Source organism: Typopeltis vanoorti, chromosome 5, assembly GCF_054136105.1.
Source record: "Typopeltis vanoorti isolate ZY-2024b chromosome 5, IOZ_Tvanoo_1.0, whole genome shotgun sequence".
NCBI lineage: Eukaryota > Metazoa > Arthropoda > Arachnida > Uropygi > Thelyphonidae > Typopeltis > Typopeltis vanoorti.
In genome coordinates, this window is record NC_143553.1 from 99,325,863 (window position 1) to 99,340,947 (window position 15,085).

General features: G+C 36.0%; 1 protein-coding gene across 3 annotated transcripts in view; it reads left to right on the forward strand.

Moving 5' to 3' along the window:
• LOC150106687 (putative protein phosphatase 2C T23F11.1) overlaps window positions 1-15,085 on the forward strand; it is a 179,244-nt gene that overhangs the window by 13,975 nt on the left and 150,184 nt on the right. For all 3 annotated transcript variants that reach the window (XM_090392637.1, XM_090392635.1, XM_090392636.1), the window contains exon 2: window positions 5,214-5,328. In XM_090392637.1, the coding sequence (XP_090248763.1) occupies window positions 5,226-5,328 (103 nt within the window). In that variant the 5' untranslated portion in view covers window positions 5,214-5,225. The remainder of the gene's footprint in view (window positions 1-5,213; window positions 5,329-15,085) is intronic.

Genomic DNA, 15,085 nt, shown 5'->3' on the forward strand with positions numbered 1-15,085 from the left:
AGTACTAATGTTGTGAATGACAAAACTGCGAATATTTAAGATTGCTAACTGTTATTCACAGTATTGTGAATGACAGTTTGGAGTGAAAATTTTTTTTTTTTTTGTCTTCAAGTGAACAAGTTCAATATCAGTTTTGCATGTGGATCAGCATATCTTGTACTGAAGTTACTTTTTTGACTTCACTATATGAGTACACACTGTCCTTTTTGTAATCCCGAAGAAAAAAATTAATCTAAGGATGTAAGTTTGGCAATGTAAGGTAGTCAGGAAATGAGTAATTTTCTCAAGCATCTATACGGCAGACGGGAAACTAAAGATATTGTATGCTATTTCCAAAATGCAGTGATGTCCATTCTTCATTTTGTGAAAGACGATTTTCTAACATATATATTTCATTCACCTTGGAATTAAGGCAAATGAGGGTGACTAGTGGAGTGCTCCAGGGCTCTGTACTGGGACCACTACTCTTTAATTTTTATATTAATGATATAGCAGAAGATTAGAAGGGCATCATCGACAAACAACATTCAGTTGTTTGTCGATGATGCCAAACTAGGGATGGCAAATAATTGATTTAAATAAATTGTCAGTGTGGGTAAAGGACAATAGTTCTCAATTTAGTATTGTAAAATGTAAAGTAATGCACTTTGGGATGAAAAGATTACACAGTTTATATCATATTGATGGTACTAGCTTACAGGAAATTGAGACTAGGGATCTGGAGATGATGATGGGTAAAGATTTGAAATTCAGCGGACATATTGCACGAGTTGGCAGACTAGCTTGGGTGATTACTTGAATGCTTTTTTTATAAGGCTATGATTTGGCCACATGTTGACTACTATGCACAGATTTGGTCACTTGCATTTCTTGGGATTGTGAGGTTATGGAAAGGATTCAAAGATGAGTGACCAAGCTGATGACAGGTCTATATAAAGGGATACTATAAGATTGACACAGAAGAAATTTTTCAATACATGGGGAGGAGGGTTGAAACAAGGGGTCACATTTGGAAGCTGTCTAGGAGTGAGGTTAGTAAGGGTGTGTGTGGACTAGGTTATTTTCTTGGAGAGTGGTGAATGAGTGGAATGGGTTGCCAGAGTGGTTGTGGGCACCCCAACAGTGAATAGGTCTGAGATATATGATAGGTATTCTGTTAATGAATAGAGTGGGGTCTCCTGTGATGTGTCTTTTGACTCCATGGAGTGCCCATATAAATAATAATAAAGTACTGTCTGTTTTCTTTGCAAAGTAAAATTGGTCTAGCATATACACAGTACATACTACCCATTCACTTTGAGAGAATCTGTTCTGGATTCCAGCAGGCAAACTAGCACCTCATATTTAACGGTTGTACCTGGTGTATTTCTTGAAATGTGGAATGCTGCTTCATCTGAAAATGCAGCTCTTGTTCTTTTAACATATTGCAATAGTTCATTTTTGTTTGTTTTTCTCTGCAAAGAAAAATGAGCATACTTCTGTATTTTGCAATACATGCTATTGATTCACTTCAAAAAAATTTCTCTTTGTCTGGATAATTAGAATGTAAACTAGAACCCCCATATATGACACTTATTCTTTCATATTCCTTGAAATGTGCTTCATCTAAAAATATAACCACTGAGGATTCCATCTTCCATCTTTGATATATAATGGAATTCATCTGAGCTTGTCTATAGTTTCATTGATATACTGAAATATCTGCTACATGTAAAGCCTACACTACAATCTTCTTTGAAATACTTTGTGACCATTTAAGAAATGTTCAACTCTAAAAGTTGGTTTGTGTATCAGCAAAAAATGTTCTGTCATGAACTGTGGAATATAAATGGGACAACTTTCAGAATTTTTGACAACTAATGTTGGAGAGCAGTATGCATTATTCCATTCATTGTTAAAAGTAAATCACGTTTCCATCCTGAAGTTTTCAGCATTCTGGAGAGCTTACTTATGGATATGGCAGCCGTATCTTTCCAAAATTTATACTATGCCAGAAAGTTAATACCTGTCTGCATTCCTTTGCATTAAACTGTCTCAAAGAAAGTATGCATAACCATCAGCACTGCTGTTTGGTTATGCATACATTGTGGACAAAACATCCAAAATAACCATCTGGTGGTATTATTATTGCATTGATCAGTAAGCACCCCAAACACAAGAATTATAGAAGCCATTGAATTTTCAAGGGCTACAATCTGTTTATTTAAAAGAGAAAGAAAGTGGATCATCTTTCAGTAGAAATAACTATACCAAAAGCAATAGTAATAAGGAAGTAACATATGGCTTTAAGAAAGTGTGGAGAATGAATGACCTTTTTATTGTTTAGTAATTACTGACATTCTTAGCTGCTAGTAGTAAATTATATTGAAATGTGTATTAGTAGAGAACATAGTAGGAGTGAGTGGTAGTGTAGTGTACAAAATATGAATAAGAGTATAAAAAGAAGTGACCGAAAGTAATGCAGATGATGAGGTGACAGTTTAGAGAGAAATAGTTTACTTGTGTGGTGTCCTTTACAGGACAAAATGCGAGCTCGAGTGGCTAGAGAAATCATTAGAATATGATAGATTAGGAGAGGGAGAATGAAAGAAAAAGTGAGTGAGAAAAATTGAAGATGCAAGAAACTGTTAGTAAGAAGGTATTGTATGTAGATTTGATAGTAAGTATACTTACTGAGAAAGCATGTTTTCCAGGCACAGAAATAAAGCATGTTAATGAAGCCATTAGTTTGGAGAAAGGAGAAGTGAAAGTTAATTTTGTTTTGACAGTCATCACAAATGTTGAAGGGTGAGAAATATGTGAGAGAGGATATGAAAGAGTTTGTGAAAGAAGTGAAAATGAAGAGTAAAAAAGTTAAGATTGTGTGTCTGCTGCCTCTACATGATAGGACAGAATTGAGAAGAATTGCCATGATTGCTAATGAGTCAATTAGAATATTGTGAAGGAGGAATGGTGTACAGTTTATAGATGTATGAATTTGATGGACAAAAGGACTTGTTTATACTTAATGGATACATTAAATGATTTTGAAGTTAGATGTTTGAAGAAAATATTATTCAGTAAGAGGTTGGAAGTGCAAATTCAGATAAACTAGAGGTATTGTGGGGGAGTGGAGTGCAAGCATGTGTCTTGCCATCTCTGTGACAAATGAGTGTGAGCACAGAAATAATTATAAACCATTGAGTACAGTTTTCCAGGTTTCAAATCAAAGTGGGTTGGTAATGACATTACACAAGAGTAACTGTGGATGTGAGGGATGCTGAAATGCATGTATGCAAATACCATAAGTATCAGATATAAAGGAGAGGAGTTTTGGCATTGGTCAGCAAAAATGTATTGGCATCAGCAAGACCTGGTTGTTAGAAAATTATAGTATAAGGGATATTGTATTTTTAGAGAGAATAGAGGATATAGGGGGAGGAGACGTGTTATTGATGATAGCTAAAGAACTTCAATCAGCAAAAATAAAGTCAAAGAGGATTTTAGATCTGAGGAAGATGATTCATTTGAAGCTATCTGATATGAGATCGAGGTCAAAAGGACAAATTGTATTGCTGGTTGCTGCTACTATAAACCAGGTGGACTATAGGAAGATGTGGATGCCATGTATTAGCATATTAGCACATGGAGTGCAGGCTGAGTAATTATAATGAGGACTTCAATTATGGAAATACAGATTGGAAGGGGAAAAGGGCATGTGGTAAGATGGAAGTGGAATTTAATAAGGGATAACTACCCAAAACAGCATCTGATAGAGAGGACCATGTGTTTTGAGAGTGCTGAATCTGGTAATAGCATCAAAGATGTATTGATAATCAAGGTAGACATTTTGCCTCCAGTAAGGAAAAGTGATCATGCAGCCTTATTTTGGGAGGTTGCTAAATGCGGAATTCTCTCTCTCTCTCTCTCAAGAAAGGCTTTATGTTGAACTATAAAGGTGGTAATTATGACAGATATTATGAGTAGCCAAAAGGTGTCACACCTTATTATTAAAATACTCTGGATTAAATATCTCTGGATTAGAGATAGTTATAGAATTGGAAAAACTTGATGTTTTTCCAACAAATATCTCTAATGCAGAGTATTTTAATAATAAGGTGTGACACCTTTTGGCTACTTGTATATGAAAATATGATTTCTGCATTACTTCAACCTTAGTATCACCTCTGGGTCTGGCTCCCACTGATGAGACCTCAATAAAGATAGAAACCAGTCTGGGTAGTGACCTTCCCATAATGCATAGCATTATACATGTCCATAAGGATATGTGCTTTGCATTATGGAATACTAAGGCAAGTGATGTGAAGTCATTAGCCTCTATATATAAGTTGTCCCAGCCCTGAAAATACTTCAGGTGCAAACTTTGTTTGCTTACACTTGGATAAACCAAGAATATAATTTCTAGATATCTTTAATTTATAATTTTAAAATTTTATTTCTGTTGTAAAAAATTTGTAAACTTGTTCTGTAGTACTTGATATACTGAATATAAATATTACATTATGGCAAGATGTGACCAAGATGATAGCAGGTCTGTGGAATGAACCGTATGAGAACAGGTTGAGGATTTGTGGGTTGCAAAAATTGGTTGATAGGCGGAGGAGGGGAGATATGATTGAGACATTCAAATTACTGAAGGGTTTCTATAAAATTAATTCAGAAGATATTTTTGAGAACAGGGCTGGTTGTGGGAGGACTAGGGGACATCCATGGAAACTGGGCAAAAGTGTGGTTAGTAAAGGTGTTAGAGCTGGGTTCTTTACTTTTAGAGTAGTGAATGAGTGGAATGCGCTCCCTGAGTCTGTGGTGGATGCTGTGACAGTGAATGAGTTTAAGGCGAGGTATGATAGATACTGTATGAATGTCAAATAGTTGTGATGCATATGATTTGGGGCCTCCCTCGATGAGTCCAATGACTCCCTGGAGTTGCCCGTAATAATAGTAATAGTAATAATAAAGGATTAAACCAAGAATATAATTTCTAGATATCTTTAATTTATAATTTTAAAATTTTATTTCTGTTGTAAAAAATTTGTAAACTTGTTCTGTAGTACTTGATATACTGAATATAAATATTACATTATGGCAAATAAATGACTGTTTAAAACATCTTGAAGTTATCATTTTTATGTAATGCTTCACTATTCCAGTTTTATTAAATACACTTGTTTTTCTCTCCCTTTATTTATTTTATTATTTATTTATTTGCTCAGAATATAGCTACAATGGGTCAGACACTTTCTGAACCTGTGACTGTTAAAGAAACCTCAAGTTGTGCAAATGAATTTGTTAAAGTAGGTGCTTCATCCATGCAGGGATGGAGAATCAGTATCCTTTTTTTTTTTATTGTTGTTTATGGCATCTTTTAGTTTTAAATTTTAGATGTAAAGTTTTATAAATGCACTAATATAATTTGAACAATTTTGCATCAGTGAAATTTTATTGTAATACTATTTTATTAAAGATTTATAAGTTAAGAGGTCTTATAATAGCAATTTCATTGGAAAGTTCACTGTGTAAAAATAATACAGCTGCATACAATTAGATTGCAAATTTAGTATTGTAGAACCAATGAGAATCTGAACTTCTTGTTCAGAAAAATAAATCATAACTGTTTTTGCAGCTAAGTGTTTCAAAAACTTTAATTTTCACATTTCAGCATACTATTGTTTCACTTTTGGTTGCTGCTTTCCTGAGAGGAAACTAAATGTGCTAAATGTTGATAAATGAATATATATTCCCTTTTTGTTCATTCCTTTATCCAAACGGTATGTTCCATAGTGAAGTTGAAAGTTTTGCCTTCAGCTGATGTATTGTTTAATTCACTTTATTAGTCATAGATCAGAACTTGGATAGCATCTTGAACTTTGTTTCTAATTTGCCATATCCCTTTCAGTATAAACACAGAGTATTAACTTCTTGATACTGTTTACACATTAACATTGTTGATGGCAGGGCTGTGAGTGTAAGCTACCAGGATAGGTATGAGATGAACGATGGTAGTATAAGGATAGGGCTTTAGGAATTGCTCAGTGGAACAGCAAAGATCCACAATTGCTGTGTGTAATGAAGAAAGGGGGAACCAGGGGTGGGTTGAGCTATTGTTTATACTACAATGCAAGGAATATTAGGAATAAAGAGGCAGATGTGTTGTCTTGATAAAATTAGTCGCTCTGCAAGTCATTGGTGTCAATGAGATGTCATTGACATGAATATGATGGATATAGCATTTTTCAGGGAAGATAGAAATGGTAAAAGAGGGATAGGGTATTACAGATGATCTCAGAAGAGTTGTTTTCTTCATGTGATACTTCAAGGAAGCAGTAGCAATTATAGCTTAGAGGCCATTTAGTGTTAAGGTTGATGTAAGCAGTAGTTTTAGATATTTGATAGGGTGCTGGCCAGAAAATGTAAGGGAGGCAATTACAAAATGTTCAAACTGTTGGCTGGTGAATGACAAGTAGGTGATGATAATGTATAACTTTAGCAATAGAAGCATTAAATGGACTCGGGAAATAATGTGCGAGTAAGGAATATGAATTCCTGAGTTACTTAGAGATAACTATCTTGTGCACGATACGAATGTTGAATGTCTCATATAGTAATAACAGAAGTTTCTATGATACACTGGTTGGTAAGCATGATCATGTTATTTTGATGCTGGAAGGTGCATCTCAAATAATGGGGATATATGGATTTAAAAGATGAGAGACTGCCACACTAAGGAAACATGAATTACTATTGGTTTGATCAATTGAAGGGGTGAGAAATCATTAGTGATTGGGACTTGGTTTGAGATCATTTTCTGATTGGTGCTGCTAGATTGTGTTTCTAAGGTTAGGAGGATAAATAAATACTATGGATTTGAAATGAATGAATTTTGAAGTTATGTGGAAGTTGCTGAGAACAATTGCATTATGTAAAATGTATAAAACACAGCATTACTCATCTGCATCATGAGGAGTATAGGGCACAAGCCAAGACAGTGAACATAGCAAGGATGGAGCAGTTAGCATGTGAAAGGAGATTGGCACAGAGCAAAATGTACAGAATTCTACAGTTTGTAGCTAGCAGAAGAAAGCATGAATCTGGAAGATTGACCTTAGTTTGCTGGAGATGGCACATAGGTCACATTCACTGAAGATTATTATGGAAATTTTCAGTGAATGTTTTGTTAGCATATTCCATGTTTTGAGAAGTTCTGAGTTGTGGTGAATAACAATTGAGAAATACACGAGTTCTGACATTTCCAGAATTTTATAATACGGTGACAAGTATATTGGATAGACAAATTGCTTATATTAGTAATTTTTCTAGATTTTGTATAAACGTTTGATAAATACGTCATATTACTCTTGAAATTGAGGAGTCAGAATAATAACTTGGTAGCTTTAACATGTATAATTGACTGATAGGAGCCATTGAGTTGCCTGGAGGAAGGGGCAGATAATATCTCAAAAAGAGAAATGTGAATAGACAAAGTACTACAGGGTTTTGTTCTGGGACTACTGTTATACTGACACTGTAGTTCAAGATTTTGAAAGATATTCACTTATTTTTCTATGATGCTAGCAAAACTGGAGAGCAGTGTTAGGAAGCCTCAATATTATGAGAGGATTTAAGTTGGCTGGTGGCTTGGACTGATGAATGGGGATCTCAGTTCGGAGTTGCTATGTCAACTCCAGACTCAAATGTACTTGGCCAAAGAAAATGGAACAAGGTGTATATTAGAGAAGCATCTCTCAAAGGGAGGGGTGGAGTTGTTGTTGGATAAGAAACTGAAGTTCAGGGTGCACTTTGAAAAAGTTGTAAAGAATATTTAAAATTCAGCAAACTGAAATTATTCAGAAAATTGATGCCCTAATGCAAAGGATGCTGACAAGGAAGGCAACAATTTTTGGGTAATTTTTACACTATTTGCATTGCATCTCCCAAACCACATAATTCTTGTATCACTACCATTGCTACTTCTCCTATCTTCCAATCTTTGCAGAGCACATTCCTTCAATCAGTCCTGATATTTGACATTCTAGAACTCTAAGACAGTCTATAATTACCCCTATATGTGCTTTCTAATAGTTTTTATCAACCACATATCAGTATTATCGATAGTCAACTTCTCCACTACCTAGAGGCCCATCAGTAACCACCAGTATAGTTTCCATCATTTAAGATCTGCAGCTTACTTCTTAGCTTACATCATCTGCCACTGGATATGTACTATGGAAAGATTTGTGGAAACATTCTGTCGCTCTTGACATTTCCAAAGCTTTTGATCATGTCTGGCATTAAGACACCTTAATGCTAAATAAATTGCATTCCATTGGTCTTCCTGTCACTCTCTATGATTGGGCTGCCAGCTTCCTTTCTGGTCATTCACTGTGTGTGTGCATTGATTGATGCTCCCTCTTTTTGAGCTTCAACAAACCAATGCAGGAGTACCTCAGGGCTCTGTCCTATCACCTATTATCTTTCTCCTGCACATAAACAACCTACTTTCAATCATCACTAATTCTCTCTCTTTCTCTCTCTCTCTCTCCAGTTTTGCAGACAATAGTATTCTTCATCACTGCCACCAAAACAGTCTTGCCTTTTTTGTCACAAAAGAGATCTCAGCTCACATTCCCCTCCTTCAATAATACACAAATCACCAGACAGGACCAGATCTCTCTGCTTAGACTGAAAAACTAGGCATTCTGTTTTGTTCAAGATGTTTTTTTACACCCATCCAGCTCTTAACTATATACAAATCCCAAATCTGACCATTCTTAGAATACTGCTCACATATTTGGGGTAGAGTACCTAAAACTTCTTTAAAAATTTTTAATGCTGTCTACAGGAGAGCAATCCTGTAAGCACTTCAATGGTCATTGCTCCACTGAACTGGCCACCATCTTCCCTCCACTTTCTGTTGCACCTGTTAATACAAGAGCAGCAGCTGCTGCCCAGTAACCCTTTACTGTTCAACTGCAAACACACTGAACCTGCTTTATTTCTCCTCTTTTATTCCATCTATCTTCTTCTGAACAGCCTTCCACAAAAAGTATTTCCAAACAACTACAACCTGTAGTTCTTTAAAAAAAAAAAAAAAAAAGTCAAGAAACTCTTATCTGAGTCCTCAATTGTACTCTAGACATGGTACTAATGTGCTTATAGGTCATTCTACCTCTCATGTACGGGATCAATTAAAAAAAAACATCCAGGTGATTCGTGATTAGATCAGCTCATAGAATCATGATGTTTTTTTGTAAAAGGTGGAACTGTCGCCTTTTAGGTATTGAGGAAATATTAAGCATAAGTATGTTCAGTAATCTACCATTTATCTGGCCTTCAAAACAATTACCCTTCAATTAACTGAATGTGGGGTGCTTAAGGGTCAAAGCTGTATAACTGAGAGGAGACCTTCACATAGCCCCTAAAGGAATGTGGAGAACCGACCAGGGCATCTAACCTAATATCTAATTCTCACCTTCTCGTGGTGCACCCTGTTGGGTATCTACCTGGATATTGAACAAACGAGTATGGGCTGGCAATTTGGGATTTAGCCGACCAAATTGTATTCTTATTGGCTTAAACCAATATACAAAATGATGGTACAACATGACAAAATTTCATGCCAGCTGAGGCGTCACCTGGTTAAACAAGGCCCCCGTTGTTTTCACCAGGGAACCAGGCCAAACAGTGAAAAGTCAGCTACTGGAACAAATCTGAATGCACACCCCAACTCAACATCACCAGAGTTAAAGATCAGTACTATCAACATAAGAAGCCTGAATGGCAAAGAAATGGAGCTAACTGAGGAATTAGATAAGTACCAGATCGACATAATAGAGGTGACTGAAACAAAAAAGACAAAAACTGGTGAGATCTTTCTGAGCAATAAATACAAAATATTATATTCAGGCAATGACAATCAAGGAAAAGAAGGAGTAGCCATAGTATTCAACACAAAATACGAGGCTAATCTTCTTGAATAGCAGGCATTCTCAAGTAGGGTGATGTGGGCAAATATCAGAATGGGGAATTAGACAATGAGACTTATTTGCGCCTATGGTCCCAGAGAAGGATCTACTAAGGTAGAAGTGGAGGAATTTTTTGATGCTTTAGAAAAAGCAACTGACACAATGAAAAAGGAAAAGTTGGTCCTTGTTGGGGATCTAAATAGCAGAGTAGGAAATGATTGTGAGACATACAAAAATATTTTGGGAAAATTTGGAGAAAAGAGCAAAGCTAATAATAATGGCAAATATCTGTTGGATTTCTGCTCAGGACATGGACTGGTTATTACTAACACCATGTTCCAACATAAAAATGTTCACAAATTCACATGGAGAGAAGAGGCAAGGAATAAGAAAAGTCTCATTGACTATGTTATTGTTGATAGTGATGTTTTCTCCCTGGTGCAGGACACCAGAGTGTACAGTGCATTTGAAATTGGAAGCGATCACTATTTAGTCTTGAACAGGATAAAATTGAATTTCATATTGAAAATAATAACATGTAAGAAAGTTTTAAAGCGAATAAAAGTTGAGCAGCTCTCAGATGTGAACTGCAGACTAAAATACACAAAGATTATTGAAGAAAAAATGAAAGAGTTTGAGAACAGGAACCAAACCTTGGAGATTCAGTGGCAAGTCTTGAAGAAAACGCTGATTGATTCAGCCAGAGAGGCATGTGATGAGGTTGTCTGCAAGGATAGAAAAATAAGAACTCCATTATGGACACAGGAAGTTAAAGAGGCGGTGAAGGAAAAGAAGAAAGCATATCAAAAGTTCCTGGCAAATAAGTCAGCTTGTGCTCTTAGAGAATACAGAGACAAATGTAAGAATGCAAAACACTGTGTAAAACCAGCTAAACAGAAGTCATGGGAGGACTTTGGCAAGAACATAGAAAATAAATAACAAGGTGGTAAGATATTCTGGAGGTTGTTGAAGCTTAGAAATGGAGGAAAGAGTGCTGTAAAAGGAGTTAGAGATGATAAAGGTGACATGAAAACGTGAGAAAAAAATATCCTTGAAGTATGGAGTAATTACTTCAAAAAATTGCTAAACGAAACAAGCAGTGATAGCACAGTGGTAAAAAACACTGAACAGGCATACAGTCAGGAATACATATCTATAGTTGAAGTAGAAAAATGCCATCAAAGGCTTGTAATGTGGAAAGGCAGCAGGAGTAGATGATACTCAACTAGAAATGCTGAAGTATGGTGGTATAAAAGTCTTACAGTGGCTGCACTGCATAGTTCAGAAAGACTGAACAGAGGGACGAATTCCCAATGATTGGAGTAGAGCTATAATAGTATCCACATATAAAATGGGAAATAAAACTGAATGTGAGAATTACAGAGGTATTTCCCTGCTGAGTGTTTCTGGTAAGATCTATGCAAGTATACTTGAGAAACGTTTGAGAAGAATTGTGGAAGAAAAGCTTGCTGAAGAACAAGCTGGATTCAGGCGAAATAGAGGCTGTCAGGATCAGATCTTCACTTTATGACAAATAGTTAAGAAAGCATGGGAATATAACAAAGATCTGTAAAACACTTTGATCAAGTGTTTTACTTCAGAAGTAAAACACTTGATCAAAGACTAGAGACCGCAGATGTGAGAGTCCTGAGAAAGATTAGAGGCATGAACACATAGCATCAATGGCAATATCATATTAAAAACGAGGATATTAGGAAAGAACTTGACATTGTCAGCATCCAGGAGTGCGTTAGCATAGCTAATCTCAGGTGGTCTGGTCACTTAAACAGAATGGGTGAGTAAAGATTAGCAAAACAAGTGTTCTCTGCTAGGTTGGCAGGAAAACGACCCAGAGGAAGACCAAGATATAGGTGGATTGATACGGTACAAAGTGCCTTAGACGATAGAAATATAAAATCTGATAATATTGGAGTCTTGACAAGTAACAGACTGATTTGGAGGAAAATTGTAGATAGGAAGTTAGTAATAATGTAAAATTTTCATATATTGCTATCATTTCCTGTACACCCCCTTCAGGTTACATGTATGGAATTTGATGATGATGATTAACTGAACCTTGCATGTCAAGCAACTTTTGGTACAACACCAAGTAAATGTACTTCATTTATCTAATAATGGAAGCACAATTACTTAATGCTCTACCAGGATTGTTGTTAAAGCAAGATTATGTTATGTATATACATATTGTTGTCTGTATTGTGTTTGGCCTCTTCTGATGAGTCTTCTTGCTAATTAGCTGTGGTCTTCTGACTCAGTTGACTAATTCTCAGTTGAGTTCATTTTTATCTAATGCTGTAGTGGTATGTTTAAGCTCATAATTAGGTTTAATGGAATGAATACAGCAAGAGAAACACAGTTTAATCATTCTGGTATATCGCCTGACACAGGGACATCTTCTGGGATACAGTATTAAATATTGTATCTTAGAAAGTTGCAGTTGGACGAAAACCCTAAAGTCCTATGAGGAATGCATTCTATGGGTGCTATTGGCTGTCTGTTAGGTGGGAGGTCTAGGAATTAATGTTTCCCCAAATCATGGAAAGTTTAACACAACCTTATTTATTCACAAGTTTAACACAACCATACATAAAGTTTTTTTTTTTTTTTTTTTTTTTTTTTTTTTTTTTTTTTTTTTTTAAGTCTGCTGCTAATTATAAAAAGTGTTTCAAGTTAATGTTTGCAGCAGTGAAGCATAGCAGTCTTTTCCATTTGATTTAGTTCAATATATCCAAGGTATGGTCAGCTAGACCTGATTGACCATAATTAAGTCAACAGATGTCTTTTCCAAAGTGGATGTTTGTAGATCTGCCAGTTTGTCCATAATATGACAAGTTGGAAGAACAAGGAAGAGGGAGGAGTAGATCCAGTCTCCTACTGGATAAGGGCAGCCAGTTTCAAATGAGGTTTGGAAGCAGTTCAGAGATTATACACTGCTTAGAAAGAAGTCAGTGGACACCCTTGGACAAGTGCATCGTAACAAGTCACATGTTTGTAGCTGGTGTAAATTGGAGGAATATAATGCTCCCAAGTCAGTGCAACTGTGTCCTGGTGAAATGGCACCAAGAAGGGAAACTGATGGAGTTTGAAAGAGGCATCGTGATATGATACCAAATTACAGGCCTATCTATTCCACAAATTGTTGACAAATTGGGCCATCCCTGGTCAACAGTCAGTGATACCATACTGAGATAGAAGCACATGGAGTCAGCTGCAAGTGCTACCTGCAGTGGACAACCCACACACTTACTGAACGTGATTGTAGGGTGCTATGAAGGATAATATGTAAAAACTGCCATTCTTTGAATAACATATTGAATGGATAATTCCAGGCATTGACTGGAACATGAATTTGCACAAAAACATTCAGAACTGAGGCTCACAACATGGGTTTCCATGGTAGGACCACAATATGCAAGCAACACATTACCCAAACCAACATGCAGTGTTGTCTTCAGTGGTGCAAAAAGCATGTGCAGTGGGACATGGAAGTTTGGAAAGCTGTGTTATGGAGTGATGGATTGCTATATAACAGAGATGGATTTTTTAGTGCTGAGTACCGCTGCAAAGAAATCAACCTATTTTAAACAAATATGGATGTATAAAATTTCCCAAAATTTGAGAAACAATAATTGTCAAAGGTCCCAGTTTACATCTTAGGCTTCCTACAAATGCCTATTGGGGGTCACCATGTAGACAGGACTTTGTCACCCACGTGTTTCATTAAGTATTGCGTTGTCTTTGTGTGTGTGTGTGTTACTAGTGTTATTTGTACTCCCTGAAGATCTCTCAGTGACTGAGTTGAAATATTTGAAGCATTAAAATTAGTTTTTAATCCTTTCCTAGTGCTGTCAGTACTCTCTTAAACCTCCAACACGATGCTGATACATGAGACAATTATGAACATTTCTGGTTGATAAACGCATGCCAAGCTGCCTTTCCACATTTCAGTCTTTTGATAGTTTTTTCTACCTAAAGTATCATTGTACTTCTGTTTGCATTCCTCATGAATATTTCTACTACTGATGTTCGCTATCAGTGCTAACATAACTAATGAGGCTATTCTTATTTCTTTTGTCTTTATCCCATGTGAACTTATGCACATCTTTATGTTGGAATATGGCATTGGTAATTAATGACTAGAATGCTGGATTTCTGCTATCATGAGCAGAAATCCAGCAGATACTTATCATTATTGTTAGTCTTGCCCTCTTTTCCACATTTTCCTGAAACTTTTCTATATACCTTACAAAAGTCATTTCCTACTCTTCTGCTGAGATCTCCAACAAAGACCACTGTTCAATTTTCTTTACATTAGCTGCATGCTCTAATGACTTGAAAAATTCCTCCACTTCATTATTAGAACTTTCTGTGGGACCATAGGCTCAGGTATGTTTCATGGTCCATTTTGAAGTTTGCCCACATAACTGAACTTAGATTGTCTTCCAATCAAGAAATTTATGTTCGTGTTTGGTGTTGAATGCTATTATTACTCTTTCTTTTCTTGTTATTGCCCAAATATAATGTCTTGTACTTATTATTTATTAGGATCTCACTTGTTTTTGCCTTTTGTCTCAGCATGATAATTATGTCTGCATCATACTTTTTTCAGTTCTTCTGCAAATTTGATTTTCTTTCCATTCATATATCTTTATGTTGATGCTCCCATCTTCAGTTCTTCTGTCATTGAGTTTATTCTTCGTCTTCTTTTAGATATTGGAGTTTGTTCCACTAGATGACTTTTCATTCTGGTTTCCTGATGAAAACAACAGGGGGGGTCCATGTTTAATTTAGCAGTGCTCTAGCTAGCATGAAGTCTCATGTACCATCATGTTTATATCTGGTTTTAGCCAATAGAGAATATAATTTGGTTTGCCAAATTGTGTCCTCTGTTTGCTCTGTCCCAAATTGCTAGACAATTCTCATTCATTTAATAATTTTTTCTGGCCTCTGTGTGCATGAAAAACATTTTGTTCAGGTTTCCAGTCTCAGACTCAATGTGTGCATTAACTATAACCTATGAAATTGCAAAATTACTAAATGATTTTGCTTATCTGAGCCTCCATAGCTCAGTCATTATAGATGGGGTCCTTTTAGTCAGAAGG